This window comes from Penicillium maclennaniae (assembly GCF_028827695.1).
Source record: "Penicillium maclennaniae strain IBT 15551 chromosome Unknown utg000007l:1.0-4884863.0:1.0-4888362.0, whole genome shotgun sequence".
In the NCBI taxonomy this organism is placed as follows: Eukaryota; Fungi; Ascomycota; class Eurotiomycetes; order Eurotiales; family Aspergillaceae; genus Penicillium; species Penicillium maclennaniae.
This window is the reverse complement of record NW_026623219.1, coordinates 748,313-764,425: the sequence shown is the minus strand read 5'-3', so window position 1 is coordinate 764,425 and position 16,113 is coordinate 748,313. Positions and strand designations below refer to the sequence as shown.

At 50.0% G+C, this 16,113-nt stretch overlaps 5 protein-coding genes across 5 annotated transcripts; 3 read left to right on the top strand and 2 right to left on the bottom strand.

Annotated features, from left to right (window-relative positions):
• Nucleotides 1-1,161: 1,161 nt before the first annotated feature.
• Nucleotides 1,162-3,195, top strand: N7477_007493 (DUF2985 domain-containing protein; the record flags this gene model as incomplete). The annotated part of the gene is made up of 4 exons (XM_056969156.1): nucleotides 1,162-1,822; nucleotides 1,882-2,283; nucleotides 2,340-2,414; nucleotides 2,477-3,195. The coding sequence occupies 4 exons, from the start codon at nucleotides 1,162-1,164 to the stop codon at nucleotides 3,193-3,195; spliced, it is 1,857 nt and encodes a 618-aa protein (XP_056819188.1).
• A 2,910-nt stretch (nucleotides 3,196-6,105) lies between these two features.
• Nucleotides 6,106-6,872, top strand: N7477_007492 (Hydrophobin; the record flags this gene model as incomplete). The annotated part of the gene is made up of 3 exons (XM_056969155.1): nucleotides 6,106-6,418; nucleotides 6,473-6,615; nucleotides 6,822-6,872. The coding sequence occupies 3 exons, from the start codon at nucleotides 6,106-6,108 to the stop codon at nucleotides 6,870-6,872; spliced, it is 507 nt and encodes a 168-aa protein (XP_056819187.1).
• Nucleotides 6,873-7,050: 178 nt separating this feature from the next.
• On the bottom strand, nucleotides 7,051-7,653 carry N7477_007491 (thioredoxin family protein; the record flags this gene model as incomplete). Its single annotated transcript, XM_056969154.1, has 3 exons — nucleotides 7,051-7,345; nucleotides 7,422-7,497; nucleotides 7,611-7,653. The coding sequence occupies 3 exons, from the start codon at nucleotides 7,651-7,653 to the stop codon at nucleotides 7,051-7,053; spliced, it is 414 nt and encodes a 137-aa protein (XP_056819186.1).
• A 1,589-nt stretch (nucleotides 7,654-9,242) lies between these two features.
• N7477_007490 (uncharacterized protein) lies at nucleotides 9,243-10,865 on the top strand (the record flags this gene model as incomplete). Its single annotated transcript, XM_056969153.1, has 1 exon — nucleotides 9,243-10,865. One exon carries the CDS (start codon nucleotides 9,243-9,245, stop codon nucleotides 10,863-10,865), a length of 1,623 nt encoding a protein of 540 aa, XP_056819185.1.
• Nucleotides 10,866-11,629: 764 nt separating this feature from the next.
• On the bottom strand, nucleotides 11,630-15,612 carry N7477_007489 (GRAM and VASt domain-containing protein; the record flags this gene model as incomplete). Its single annotated transcript, XM_056969152.1, has 4 exons — nucleotides 11,630-12,351; nucleotides 12,404-14,950; nucleotides 15,000-15,136; nucleotides 15,203-15,612. The coding sequence occupies 4 exons, from the start codon at nucleotides 15,610-15,612 to the stop codon at nucleotides 11,630-11,632; spliced, it is 3,816 nt and encodes a 1,271-aa protein (XP_056819184.1).
• Nucleotides 15,613-16,113: the final 501 nt, after the last annotated feature.

The window sequence follows — 16,113 nt, the reverse complement described above, 5'->3', positions numbered from 1 at the left end:
AGTCATGACACATCCGGATATCCCAATGTTACACAAGAAAACAGCTTTCCTGCCTTCTTCTTCGATACAATGGTAGTTGTCAAAATCACCCATGATCCTCAGTCGTCCTAGAATGAAAGGTCAATTCACGGCCCTTGGTATAGCCCCAAATTGTTCCGAGAATCTCCAGAAAGACAATGCCTCGAAACTTGATACTACTGATAGCAAACATCACTTCATTTATACATGCATGTCCCATAAGGATCCTTCTTCTCTCCAGCTGTTCGGTCAATTTAAGATTGTCTTCTCAACCACCATAGACTACTTTATGTGGATCTCTGCCTCTTGCTAGCTCGTGATAGGGTCTGCTTCATAATGCCTGTCATTGAAGCCTAGTTCCGTTTATGTATTGGGAAAATATCAGTTGAGTACCCTTAGGTGAGCTTTCCAAATTAGTATTTCTAGACAGCTCTGTATAACATTTCTTGTCGGATAAAGAAATAGATTTAGAAAAAGCTGTTGGAGTGGCTCCAAAAGTAAGCAAAACACAGACAGCGCGACCGGGGCGGGGGTCATTGCCACACCCACCACATTTGAAGTATATTGCATATGTGCATGTAGGTTCATAGTGACCGAAATCCGTATCAGTCGCTGCAGACGCTGAACTCCGACATATGTATGCTCAATCGAAGCGGAGGGGTGGAGCCTGCTTATCGATCAACCGCCCCCAGCCCTTTATCATGTTATTTTGCCACCGGGAAGTGTTCTGTCAAACGTGTTTTGCTTTCGATCCACTATGGTACATGAGAGCCCGTGCTGTAAACCAACTGTGAAAATGGCCAGTGTCGCTTGCATTGATCGGCCGCCGTGATCCGAGGGCTGCAAAGATCAGCACGATAGTGACAAGCACAGACATAGGCGCCTCTCCACTACGTCGTCACTGCGAAAACAAGATTTGGCGATGACTAAGGCTGGTCCGGAAGGGGTTCTGTTCCAGACCCCAAAGTTTGGATTTCCCAAACGTCAGTACTTAACTTGGTACACTTTTAGAATTTTGGTACTTTTCAATATCTCATGTCTTACATCCCTTAGGGGGCTGGGCTTTTCGTATTTGTTGGCATTCTTCCAACCGCCCTTCTCTTTCCCTCCCAGCCATCCTCCGGCTTGCCCGTTTGACCCGCAATGGATCGAGATCGCATTGAGCCCTTCTCGCTTGCAGGGGAATCCGAGTCGCAACCTTCTGAACCCTTTCCCGAGTCTTCATTCGTTCCTCCGAGGAGGCCACCGCTGGCAACGCTGCGTACTCGCGGCGATTCGAATCGCCCGCGTCGTCCTAGTATCCGGATCTCGCGCTTGGGTTCCTTCTCCTCCTTGGACACCATCAACTCGCAGCAAGCGGAACAACCCGGGCTCTCGACCTCTCGCCACCCGACCATACAATCTCCTGTCACTGAAGAAGATGAGTCCATCCACGGTCGCCGACGCAGTAGCTCTGAGCCGCGCCCAGGGCGATGGTCATCCCCTCCGAACACACTTCAGCAGGTGGCAACACCTATCCGGATGACGCCCTTGTCGGAAGAATCATCCCGTCAGAGCCCGGTGCCACTCACTCCAACGCAGAGTGTAGGTGAGCAGCATGCACCCGAGTATCTCGAGCCGCCGCCTGCCGTGCTGGAACGACCAGCTTCTCGGAATGTGCTGCGACGCACAAGTCAAGCGGCACTCAATCGCTTCTCCCGTAATCGGGCATCAACCGTTTCAGGAGCCGCCCCGCCGGCCACGCAAGAGGAGCAACGCAGGTACGAGTACGCGCCTCAAGTAGTTGATGTACTGGATGTCATCGGTAAGCCATGTTCGATGAGTCAGTGTCTCAAGACACTTGTTAACCCTCGACCGTCCCAGATCCTGAGGTTTCTGCCTTGTCTACCCTTACGAATGTTCAGAACTCACTGTTTGTGCCTAACCTGGGTGGTTGGGTCAACCGCATGCCCACCTACCAGCTCACGCGACACCCACCTTCTTCGGACGAAGAGCAGGGAACAACAACGGACGAAGCTGAAGCGGACTTGTCCGAAGACAGGATACTTCAACAACGGCCGCGATTGGATCAGCTTCGTCCGTTTACGAGTATGTCTTCCGTATTGCCGGGTCCTCGCTACGCTGTACTGCCCGAAGACCATGGGCTTGAGGGATGGACACGGGAAGACTTTATGGAGCTCAATGATCATGTTCGACACATGCTGCATTCCCGTCGCTCAAAGTTCAAGCGGGCAATGAAGGGCTTTGGACAATACGTCCGAAAGCGTATGTTCCTCCTGTCCTCACATGCTCCAATTCATGCTGATCCATTGACTCTACAGCGCTGGGTTTCCTCGTTACACTTTACGCAACCCTGATCACTCTATTTGGTCTCGCATGGGTGCTTTTCTTGATCGGTACGAGCTTTCTTGAACATGGTATCATCAAAATGAGGATATCTTCTAACTTCTCCATCCAGGCTGGATTAACGTCGGTGGAAGACAATCCTACCTCATCAACGTCATCGACAATATTCTGGTCGCACTCTTCGCCATCATGGGTGATGGATTGGCTCCCTTCCGAGCCGTGGACACTTATCATATGTGCTTTATCGCGCATTACACATTTTTGACGTGGAAGATCCGCCGCAAGAAGGCGCTTCCCGATTTGAAAGACAAGAATGATCTGCCAGAAACCAAAGAAAAGGACGTGGATGTCGAGTTTGGAGACACGCCCAAAGAGGATGAGTATGAATACACTGTTCTCGACGCCCGCCAGCAGCAGCGCTTGGAACACCACCAGCAGAAATTTGCGAAGTCCCATACGTTCTATAAACCCCACGAAACGATGACCCATCATGCTTTCCCCATGCAGCTACTCATCGCTATTGTTGTCATCCTCGACTGTCATTCGCTCCTTCAAATGGCTCTGGGCGCCTGCACCTGGAGCATGGAATCCCCGGGGGAGCGTCCATTTGCTTTGACTACAGTCATCCTTTGCTGCTCCATCACCTGCAATATCACGGGTGGTGTGATGATCATGATTGGTGACCGACGAGCCCGAAAGAAGGACGTCGTGGAACGTCTTTTCCGACAGCAGTTGACTGAGGAAGCTATGAAGAAGATGGAGAAGAAGAAAGTCAAGGAGGAGCGCAAGAGTATGCAGCAGGACCGCACCGAGTCGTTCCCCGATGCTTAAGCACTCTCTTGTACTGTGCATTTCTCCATGACCATTCCATGACTACCACGAATCTCTGCCTCGAGGACATTACTCCTTATACTTGCAAGCTTGATATTGTTTTCCTCTTGTACAATCCTCATAGCTGGTGCGCGCTTTTGCTTTTTTGTCAGTTTATTTTTACGCAGGGCGCCGGCGTTCTCTTGACCATTGTTTGAAAGCGATTAACACCTGCACCATTGCTTTTTAATGCTTTTTCTTCACTACGATTCCCCTCGGCGGTCTAGATCTGACCGAACCGATTCACATCCTCCTGGTCAATTTGCTTTTTTCTCCTGAAAATTTTTCGAAGCATTTGCATTTGCTGCGTTGAGAAATAGACGATGCTTATTCATCTTTTTTACCGAAGTTAACTTCACTTGTAACTCGAATTGTTGATCAGTTTACTAAGACAATCTATGTAGAGAGAGTAACAAAATGAAACACAGCTAGGTCAACGAGTAACCACCCCTTCCAAGCAAGCCCTCCTCTCTGAACCTCCTTCAAAAGAACTTCTGCTTCCACGTTGCCTTACGCCACCCAGCCAACGTCGTATGAATAGGCCGACTCAACAACGCCACATTTCTCGTCGCATGTACAGCCCTCTCCCATGAAGAACTAGCTATTTGCGGCGCCGAGTACTTAAATCTATATACTGGGAGGATGTCAGCTGGGCAGCTGACCGGACCCTTCCTTCTATCACGTCTACGTACGCAGCTTAGCTAGGATCTTGAACAACTGATTTCACGCTTACACTCCGTATCCTTCTTACTTCGTAACAGCGGTTATTCGATAATTGATTGTGAAGCGATGGTGGTCACATTTCGATGATACTTCAGCACAATTGTCCGTGATAGTTTCAAAATCCGTATCGAATTTCAGTCAGTTATTCATGTCATCACAGGAAGTACACAGTCCTTGGATCTTGGCTATAGGCAGACTCGAACATCATCCGCAATCGATATTCAAAGCGGCTCATAGAATGGGCTGTGGCGGTTGCGCTATTCTTAGTTGGGTTAGAGCCTGGGCAACAATGACGCTAAGCCTGCCCAATGCATCGCCAGCGTGTGTTTAAATAAAACTAAGCACGAGGCTTAGTGTTCTCCAGGGCGTGCAGATGCTGTTTATGTTGCCACTGAGATGCCATGATATCCTTTCATTAATTCCATATAGGCTGTGTCGCATCATTTGGTTCATGAGGACTGTAGGAGGTACTGATGTGCGTTGATGGAGGACATATATTTCAAACAGTGCTGCCACCATTTTCTAATTATCTCCATCCCATTCATAATATTACTAATGTCCATTACCCAGACAACTGAGAAAACGCATGGCTATAGCCTATATAGCAGAAAAGTAGCTCTAAAGAGACGCTTGTCGCAGAAGAGCGAGAGGCCATTAACTGCATGGTACTCCAAATGAGGCTAGCGTATTTCCTATTTAGGTAGTAATGTACTACTGCATCTATAGAAGGTAAGGCCCAAAGCCGGCTATTCTGTAGGTAACTTTGATGAATTTGATTCTAGTTCAAGATCCGTATCCTGACTGTGACATAAGAGTAAGTCGCAAGTCGCAAGTTGGCATTGTAGTGAGATTGTGCGGTGTGAAAGTCATGACTCGACCACGGATGCCGCGATCAAGGGGCTGTCCCTGTAATCGCAGTTTCCAATCCAATTGGCACACCTGTGATCCTCATCACATTTTCTCTACGAGAAATGTGCAAGGTCTTGGTGCAAGAAATCGCAAATAATCCTGAGCTCCTTCATTTCCCTTCTATTATCCCAACTATAGCAGTCGTTGCATGTGTTCTGCTTCCAAAAGATAAAGTCCACAGGGCGACAACCCGTTCCTTCCCTGCGCGAACGAATCTAAGAATCTGTATCTAGGAGATATAATGTGCAGATCTCATCGGTCACCCATTGTAACAGGGACACATTCTGATCCAGTCCGGCCCAAGGATGATCGACAGGGGGAGCGGGCATCGCTGAATGCGCCGCAAGTGGATTTCGAGTGGGCTTATTCAAGATCTCGATCGAACCTCTGATTGATCCACAGTCTTGAGTAGGGACTCGACTCAGGGATCAATACCGGCACTCATATTTTGGGATTTCAAATTATCTCATTTGAACTGGTGACTAATTTGGTACGTGTTCCTATGGTACCACGAGCTGAGACGCGATCGATCTATTCGAGAAATGAGATTGTACAAGATTCCGAAGCCACTGAGGTCACTTGCGCCAACAAGCTGCACCTGTAAGCCATCAGTGCGACGATGTAAGCTTTGATAGTAGGTTTGCAATGGTTAGAGCATTCTTCGTACGTTGCTTAGGAAGTCCACATGTGAAGACTTTGGATGCTTCTTCTAGAACAGCGACATCCCCAGCGTGAATCGTGTCCCATAGTCAAGCCCCCTAAATCTCGTTAGAACTAGATCCACCGTTGAAACGAGGAGTCAGCAAAAGGGACCTTATCCAAATTAATCATTTCTGTAGGGTAGCCTCCGTGGATGCCGCCCGTACAAGTTGGAATGCAGGGCTAAAGGACGTTCAGGAGTACAGGGGCCATCTAATCGAACAGTAAATTCCGGAGGAATCGGTCAACCAATGAAGGGGCTCAGGAAGCTTGAAGCTCAAGCAATTATGGCTCTCGCCCCTTTACGAATGGCATTCCACAGAGCAAAAAATGGTAGGATTGTTTTTGATATCGAGCCAAAAGATTACGGCAAACGCTGACCCAAACATCGGATTCTCAGAGATAAAAGGCGTGACATCGAGGGTCATGTTACCTTTTTCATCACACACATCTCCAGCTTCCTCTTCTCTACCATCCTCTTCTATAAACCCTCTTTCAATCTTTTATTAAAGACTATAATCTTTAATCTCTACCTTCAAAATGCAGTTCTCTCTGACCGCTATCACTCTTGCCCTCGCCTCTGTGGCTGTCGCTTTGCCTTCCCAGGCCGGCCTTGAGAGCCAGGGCTCCGACATTCGCTGGAAGGTCCCCGCGGGCATGACCGTCCTGGAGGCCCAGTCCAAGTGCGGTGACCAGGCCCAGCTCTCTTGCTGCAACAAGGCCATCTACGCCGCTGACACCACCGATATCAACTCGGGCCTTGGCGGCGGTCTCCTTTCCAACCTGATGGGTAGCGGCTCCGGTGCTGAGGGTGCTGGTATCTTCGACCAGTGCACAAAGCTGAATGCCCATAGTCAGTATTTCTCAAACATCCACACCGTTGTACAACGACACTAACCATCGATAGTCCCCGTCGTGGCCGGTATCCCCATCCAGGACTTGCTCAACCAGCAGTGCAAGCAGAACATCGCCTGCTGTGCCAATTCCCCTCCACCGCCTCCCACGACGTGCTCGGTGCTGCCCTTCCCTGTATTGCCTCGGCTCCTTCCTGTAAGCGCTTTCGCTTCGGTGGCTTGGTTTTCTGGGAGTTGGAACTGTCCTGTGATATACCTCATGTTCGATTTCTTCTTGTCCGTTTTGTGAGATACATTTCCTCTCGTGCTCGCTCATAGAAGTAATGTTATCTCCGCTTTATACATAACTTATTTACCACAAAACTTGTGAATCGTAGTTGTATAAATGACTTTTGGAAACAGGAGCTACAACTGAGGAAAGGTCCCTTGCTTCTTTGTCTCGCTGTGCTTTGACAAGTCCTTTGAAACAACATCTTATGAGATGAGTTGTGCCTTTTTAAGAAGTCAAGCAGTGATCAAGTCCATCGCAAAACTGGTAGATGGGAAAAGCTAGCATCAGTTCTTCGCATTTGGTGTGCGGACGACATAGAATTCCAGATCATCTCCAAATTCTTTTTAAAAAAGATGAAAATCAAGTAGCAAGGTTCTTAATACCAGCTTCCAGGGCACCAACATTGGCACCACGTACCCGCTGACCAAATTCTTTGCCATCTTTCAAGAAAACAAAGGTAGGCATAGCAGTGACCTGGTATTGCGACGCAACCTCACGCATCTTATCAACATCGACCTGGATAAAGCGCACATTCGGGTATTTCTCGCTCAACTCGCCGACTTTGGGGCCCACAGCGCGGCAGGGTCCACACCAGGTAGCATAGAAGTCCACAACGACGGGACCTTCGGAGGTGAGTGCCCTAAAAATGGCGAGGCTGTCCCCGTGCATCATGTTAGACTTGAATTTGCCCCAATCCTATCATCTCGGCTCTGGGCGCGGAGGAAACTGACTTGTCAATGTTGGCTACTTTTCCGTGCGACATCATGGGCTTTGAGGCGTCGCTGCGCGCTTGGAACACTCGAAAGGCTGCAGGTGGATGTCAGTTTTGTCTTAGACCGAGTGTGCTATGCCTATTCGAAGAGTAGTGGCATTGCTTAATTTACGCCTCGGTGCAGGAATATAAGACTCTTAGTTCTTACCGATAAAGAGGACAGCGATGATCAGGATAGTCGAGAGTTCCATGGTGGGTTGCTTGGGGAAGATTGCGGGCGCCGGTGGAGTCCGGGGTTGCGCGAGTGCACGTGATCTTTTTTTGAAGTACTCGACTCTACTCAAGAAAACAGTTCCAATTCAATGCCCCGAAGAGATAGTGAGTGATCGAAAAAGAGATTACTGCGACTGAGTTCATTCATGATTTGCATTCATGAGCTGCTTCACCGATCCACGTCAATCCGTGCCGGGTAGAGCTCTCCTGTCGTGGAAGCCCTTACGTCGGGCTATACACTTGGAAATGAGCCGATAACACTGCACGCCAAATCTGACAAGAAATAAACTCTAGCAAGCATAAGTTTAATGGCGGCACGATCATAGTGGGACTGAAAGTCAAGGATCTCCACTCCCCGCTGACCATTTCTAGTCAGGAGTTAAACTAGGCTCACGATGCACAGTCGTACTTTTTTTTTCTCCGAGCTTGGAACGAGCACTCATACTTCCAGTAGACTCTAACAACCAATTCTGATTGCCGCCGTAAAGATTGAGCACGGGCTTCCCCTTGCGCTAGCATTTCTCAACCGGCTAAGAAGCCGTCTACGATTCCTTCGTACCTAATCGATAGGGTGGGTCAGGCTTGCATATCATGCTGATAACTAGGAATTTTTTGACCAGATGATTTGAACAGCTGACCTTGGATGTATTGGGATGGTCGAATTTGCGAACGTTCTGGCATTGTGCAGTGTCCTGAATAGTATCTCGCCCGAGTAAGGAGGAATTCCATTTGCATTTCGGCAGAATGCCGCTCTACACTAATGTCCATGCTGTATTTGTGAGGAGACTATGTCAGGGACGGTCTTTATTGATACCTGGGAACGTTGGAAAGTCTTCGATTTGATCCACTTCATCTAGTTATTACACACGATGCGGGACCTACCGTTGGCGGGTCTCGGAAAGGCTCTCCAGAAGGACCACCGGGTAAACATCGGGGTTTTTAGATAGTACAGTGATGACCTGATGGGCACAGTCTGTCTGGAGCCAAAACGTTGATACATGCGGCCGAGGATCCCGCTGAAGGGGATGTTGAGCTTGTTCGCCGGGTTTGAGGCACTCACCGTCGCTAGCGAAAGTTATGCCCCTTTCAAGCTCCATAGTATCACATGCTTCATTGGGGAATCGATCTAGTGCTCGTTGCTCATTGCTCGTTATCAGTGTGTTGAAAGTCATCCAGTGCATCTGCTCCATGCATCCATTAGAGATGAAGCATGACAGGCTGAAACAGCCCTGTGGAGCTTGGCCTACTTTAATTCGACAGCGATCTCACAGCGGGTGGAATGACCACAAAACCTGTTGAACCATTGGAGATTCAAACTTGATAGGAGCAAGGGCCGTATCAGCCACTGGGAGCTATCAAATCCTCCTATCGGGGAGAGTGCCTCGCTGGCATTTTTGATGATTAGTCTAGAAATGCAGGCGCATCTTTGGTATGCAGGCGGAACACGGAGACAAGGAGGGGTTTTATAAGGTCCAACTTGGGTCTGCAGATCAAAAGGTAGAGCGAAGATCTTGAAAACTCGACCAGAAATCAATTTTGGTTTAGATTCCACGTATACATTTCCACCATGCGGGCCTCTTATGCAGAGTCTGAGCATGACCTCGACCTCGTTGACCCTCCCGTCATTCGCGCCGATGGAAGACATTCAATCTCGACCGGAGCTATGCTCAGATTGTCTCTGTGGGTCTCTTTGGCAGCGTGGATCTCGAATTTCGATAATGGATACGTCGGTGCCGTGTTGATCATGCCTTCCTACCTGAGGGCATTTGGCACTTGCACCGAACTCTTGAACCCGTTAACCAACAAACCGGTCGATCACTGTTCACTCACTCCGCTGCAACAATCACTATGCATCAGCTTGAACTACCTATTCATCGGCATTGGAGGCGGTGTTTCGGGCATCGCAGACAGATACACTGGCCGTCGAGGTGCTATCCAGATCGGCTGCATGCTTGCCATCATCGGTGCGGCTGGTATGCTCGGCACAGGAGGAAGAGGGGCAGGCAGTTTCGTGCACTATATGATTTGCAGGAGTATCAGCGCTGTTGGAATCGGTCAACTCATCTCCGCGAGTGTCACCTACGGTTCAGAGTGTATCGATGCGAGCAAGCGTGGTATTTCCCTGGCGCTCTACAACGTTGGGTCGGCCTTGGGTAATCTTGCTTCAGGTGCCGTGTGTGCGGGTTCGGCTCAGTTTGAGCCACGAAATTACTGGCAATGGAAGACACCCATTCTGTGCCAGATTCCATTGGGAATCATCCTGGGTGCGGGCATCCTGATGTTCCCCGAGTCGCCACGGTGGATTCTAAACAACGATGATTCGAAAGAAGACGAAGCACGGAAGGCTTTCAGCATTTTGTATCGCATGCCTGCAGATTCCGCCGAAATTACAGCCCAGATTGCGGATATCAAGGCTCATATCAAAGAGGAGCGAACTGCCGCGGCAACGAACTCATGGTTTGAAATCTACAAGTCAAGCCAAATCCGCCGAACACTAGCCTCCGCCTTGATCATGATCGGGCTATCGATTACCGGAATCCAATTCGTGCAGCCTTACGCAACAACTTTTTTGAAAAGTGTCGGTATCAGCAACCCATACCTCATCAACGTGATCATCGCATTATGCATTCTCGCCGGCGCTTTGATCGGGCCACTGATTGTCGAATATGGCGGACGACGAATCGCCATTGTGACTGGCTACAGTGCTATGGCAACATGCATGCTCATTCTATCCTCAGTCAACACCGCACTGGGAAGTGACGACCAAATTGCAAAGATGGTTGTCGTTATTTTGCTCTGTCTATGGGCCTTCATTTTCGGCGGAACCATTGCGCCTAGTGCCGGCCTAGCTTCGGTTGAGATGCACAGTGTGGCACTTCGCACATACGGACAAGCGAATACCGTCATATTCTACGGCCTATTCTCTTTCGGCGCGACTTTTTGGACGCCCTACATGTTAGATCCGGAGTATGGTAACATGGGACCCAACGTTGGATATTTCTACGCCGGCGTAACTTTTGTCGTTGCCATCTTCATATTTTTGCTTGTGCCCGAGACCGCTACACTATCCTTGGAACAAATTGACGATCTGTTCTACTCGGGTGTGAAGCCATGGGAAACGTCTCGGGCAAGGAATCAGGAGATTAGGCGGCAGAAGGTCCAAGAGAAGGATCAGGAGATGAAGAGGTAAGTAACGCAATTCTGTGCTGGGAAGTTGCTAAAGCTATCTGCTTAATCGTCCATTGTGCTGGATTACGAATGGAACAGACGGTATATACAAATATCATAATACCCGGCCAATAAGAACCTTTTAATTCGAAGTGAGCAATTCTCGAGTGGCCTAATTCACAGAAGGGAAGACGTAAGTAGATAAAACGTTTGGATGCGTCTATATATGCACGCTTGGCAGGTATTGAAAATATCAACACCAGAACCCATCCGGTAACAAGAACTGCAGCAGCGCTTAGAGGTGCCCAGACCAAAAAAAAAAAATAATTCGACTCAGAACGCTGGGAAAAGAGATAATCTGGGACAGAAAGATACAAACACCACCAGCACTAGAAGAACCCGTGATGCAACGCGCTTGAACAGAGAGAGAGAGAGAGAGAGAGAGAGGAGAGAGATCTGAGAGCCGGCTCGTGTAGCCCGGTATAGACAGTAGTTGGCGCTCATGTACATGCGAAGGAAAGGCTTGCTCCCGCACGTGTCAGGTAGAGATGTCAAGCGAAAGGAATGTGGCGAGGTAGCAATATGTGCGAAGGAGAGGAAGGGACTTGCCCAAAAGTGAAAGGAAGTAGACAGATATGGAAAGTAATTGGGAGTCAGGGAGTGAAGAACTGTCGTAGTCGAGACAGGAGAGCTTAAAGGAAAATTGAGAGTGAAGCGATGTAGGTGGGTAGATCGAGTTTGGTGAAGTTGGGTCAGGAGGCGCATGCTATCGGAAATGGGTCAAACTCATAGCTCAGTTCGGACAGGCTCTCCGTCGGGAGCCGAGTGCACTTTGCGCCTGTTCATCATTTCTTCAAGAATATCAAGACGTTGGCGAGTAGTCCGAATCGCGTGATCCATCTCTCGGTCCGAGGCCTTTTCCTCGCGAAGTCGATCAACAAGATCAAGCTCATCAGCCACGTTGACCCGGGAAGTCTTGCGAGCTGTGTGAGCCTCTGGACGGTGATGTAGAGTGGGGAAGACCATGCCTTCCATACCGACGCGGTCTTCTAACCAGTTCCACAACTCACTCTCCTCACGACGCCACATCTCGTCATAGGCGGCTAGGCGCTGAGGCAGACTTAGACCAGGTAGGCCAGTATCTCGGGACAGAGTAGATGAACCAGACGGTGCTCGGAAGAATGCCATGTACAGTAGAATACCGACCATGAGAATCATGACATTTCCACTCCAAAGCGGCTTGAGCATGCTGGTTACAGGCTCTAGCATTGGGCGAATCGGTTCGAAGAGACCCCAGGTCTCGGCCTGCTTTGAGCTAGAATCCGTGGCCGTTTTGTGCCCAGCTACCTTAGACGTATCGCTAACCGCAGGATCACCCTTCTTGCGACGACCCTTGCCTCGTCCAGCGGCAGCGGTGCGCCCTCGAGGAACAACACCCATCTTCAGAGTTTTGACCAGGTCGTCACCGAATGCAGTCTGACCGTCAATTGCACCTTTCTCAATAGGACCTGCACAGCATTTAGCGTAACTTCCATGTAATTAGGATCTCGAAAAACATACCTTTCAACCAGCTCTTCCCGGACCACTCTATCGTACATGTCATAAGGAACCGAGTTTGGTTGCCAGAGGCCCACGTAAAGAGGTACTTGGTTTTTGTGGCAAAAACATTACCACTAGGCACATCGGGGGTTTGGGTGCTTAGCGTGACCAAGACTGCTTTCTCCAGGTCCAAAAAGTCAAGGTTCTCGGTACTGATACACTTGGTCTGCTTGGGCCCGATTGCGCCACTGAGAGGCTTTATGTAAGAATACTTTCTGACGCGGCTTTCGTTGGTCAGGCCCTTAGCTGTTCCCTCGAACTGAAGCTCGCCAGATTTTTGATTGTCCACAAGGAATTTGGTCATGAACTCTCCCGATTCAGGTCCAAAGACCAAGGAGTAGACCTTTCCAAGCGGGGCAGGAATGGTTTCATCCTTGATGACCTTATCATATGAACCACCGGGTTCCGTATATTCAGTGGGCCCGTGTGTGGCGGGTCCAGGGAAATCGGGCTCTTTGGAAGCCGCCGATTTGTCGCCATTCTTGATATCACCGTTACTTGGGCCAGCCCCTGAGACCATTGCATTGGTGAATAAGCCTGAGGTTTGGCGGCTAAGACCTGCTCGGCCAGGCAATGACCTGTCACTTGCGTTGGCGCTAGGCCCCGCCTCGAAGAAACTTTCCGCAGCGTCGTCCTCTTCATCCTCATCGTAAACCTCGTCTTCATCAGAGGTGACGCTTTCAGAGTCACTTTCGCCATCTCCAACCTTCTCAGTCTTGTCACCAGTAGAGTTGGTGACCCGGGTTCCATTCACGGAACTTTTGATAGACGGGTGATTGATCTTCCAGATGTTTACCATCAGATCGTACGTAGATTCACGACTTAGCAAACTGCGGAAGGTGTGTCGAGCGTGTAACGTCTGAATGGCAATGGCGTTGGGAAATACCATTGCAGTGTTCTCCTTCTCGATGGCGACAACCTCATCGAAACTGATGACAAGAGTGGTCACCCATCCCAGAATATTACTGGAGAAGCAAATGTGACCTTCGGAGACGTAGATACGTCCAGCAAGAATGATCTCACGCTGTAAGGCGCAGCTATAGTCTTCAATCAGATAGTCGTCCTCTGGAACACTTCGGAATAGCTGGTGGAAGTCTCGGTTGCGCTTCTTGCTCGCCACCGCGAAGCCAGTCAGCCGAGGTACGCTTGAATTGACGCCAGGAACACCAAGCGCCAGGGCACTGGCCCCAGCTCCGATAGCACCAATTGTCGAGGCAGTGGCCCCGGAAGAACCACGGTGGCGTCGTGCAAGTCGGCTACGCACACTTCCACTTCGCTTGATACCGCTACCAATATCACCGTCAATGATACTGCCAGTAGGAGGAGTTTGATCCCCAGTCATAAGGCCGTCTCTAGGATTGGAAACGGTAGACTGGATATCCAAGACATCCTCGCCAGGAGACCCAATAACGGGGAATTCACCGGGCTTTTCATAAGCCAGGTTAACTGCGCGTGCCGCCCGCTGGTCCTCAAGCTTCGCAGAATCCTCGTCCCGCCGCTGAACTGCTGCGTTCATCCGCTTATCAACTGGAGTCGCTGGAGGCTTGGTGACAACTACTCCATCGGTAGTAGAGATCACCTCCCCGGGCGGCGCGTCAATGTCTAGATGACTAAAACTCAGATCACCAGCCCCCAGGGTCTGCACAGCAGATGGCTTCCCGTCTTCGCCTTTACTTTCATCGGAATTTCTGTCAAGACCTTCAAAGCTGCCCTCGCCGCTCTCTTCGAGCTCAGCGGGTACAGCGGAAGAGGTAGTCCGACTTCTTTGTTGGTTGTTGAGGGTGTTGCTAATTGAGGAAGCGGCGTTTTGTGCGACAGAGAACACCGATGAAAAGAAGCCACTTTGTTGACTGGACGAACTCTTGAGGGACTTTCCTTCGTCTAGCGGACTCAATGCTGTGACATTGGATAACTTGCTCGGACCATGAGCCGCGGAGGCAGATCGTACCCGCCGATGTGAGATCATATTTCCAGAAGGACTCACAGTAGTAACCCCTGGAGGAGATGATATGGAATTTCGAGATGTGACTGATTCCGGGGAGCCCGTTACTCCATCGCCTAGTATTTGTGAAATGAGTGGCCGGTGTTCGATCGGCGTGGGCGGGGTTACGGTCGTGGCTGGGGCTGGGATGGCTGTATGCGGAGGCGTGTTCGGTAGAGGGCTTGCTTCCAGGGAACGAGGTTTACTTTCTTTCAAGTCTGTACGTATTGGAGCTGGCAGGGGCGGAGGAGCTTCATCTGGAGCTGCCTGAGCCCTTTTCGATGAGAGACTGCTGCGTCTGCTTCCAAATATACTCCGCTTGTCCTTGCTACCCGATTTTGAGGATGCTCGGTCTGCGTCATCGCTTGTGGTCGCGCTTGTGGTCGTGCTTGCAGTCGTGCTTGCGTTTTTCTCGCTTTTCTTGTCGGAGCTGAAGGCATCTTTGAGGCGCCGCCCCGGTGAAGGCGAAGTACTGCGGCGTTTGCTATTGCCGGCCGGAACATCCAATGTCATGCTTGATTGAATGCCTGGCCTAGGGGGGATCATCGCTAGTAGCTGACTCGGACTCAGTCACACTTTGGCCGCTTACAGCCGATTCAACGTCCGCTTGTCCGCCTTCGGATTCAGGGGCGTCCACGGATCTGGTCTTAAAGAGGGGAGAGGAGGAGGTATAGAATCCCGTATGGGAGTTGCGAGTGGTGAGCGGCGGAGTCCTAGGCAAAAAGATGTTAGTTTGTTTCCCGAGACGATGAGAACGGGGCGGCAAAGCTTAGACGTACCTCTCGGGCTCGGAATCATCGGTCAATAAGTTCATGACATCGCTTTCTGGCGGGGCTGAGCTATTATTGGATGATGTTAAAGTGGAATTGCCATCTCGGGAATCATTCGATCGACTCTCCCGGAGGTCCTCTTCAGTGACAATCTCCGGTACAGGTGGCGCATCTGCAGGTGTTTTGTCGTTCTTCTTCCGCCTCCGTCGTGCTTTGAGGAGCTTGGAGATGCCGCTAGGTCCAGCCTTAGCGGAATCTGGGACTTCCCCAGTTGAAGTTTTGGGTCGTTCGAGATTGGAATCATTAGATGATCGGCCGTTGCTCCGAGCTGAGCTATCCATTGTCTCTGAATCTGCAGAGACTGTCCAGGCGCGGCGCGACCTGGTTCCCTGGAGGCTGGAGGTTTCGGAGTCGGCCATGGCAGAGGTGAGCCCCAACGGGCTACGAATAGATAGGGATTGAATCAAAGCAGGGGACACAGCAGATCGATCAGCTGCATAATCCCGTCAATGGGAGTTGCATTGCAGAGTAATGAGCAAAGGTGATCCCCTGGATCAACGAGGGAGAAGCTCCGCAGTTGACACTTAGACACCTTAGTCAGGTGCTCTGCTGCGGGTCTGGACCTTCTCCTTTCCAGTTTCGTCATTATAGCATTCACCTCTAAGCGTAGTCCTAAATTCACTACTACCCTACAAGACTCTATTTTCGGTTTGGATACTCTATTGGATCTGCGTTATGTCGTTTTTTTGGGAGGAAGTTAGCGTAGCCTTTTCCCCGCTACTTAGAATGCCGATGTGACCAAGTCTCGGTGGATGCTGCTTTCAGCTTAATCTCCGATCATGGCAGATACCACCTAGTTTCGAGAAAAACAAGAATCGTGTTCGACTATACAATTGCATCGGGTCTTTGTTCATGGAGTT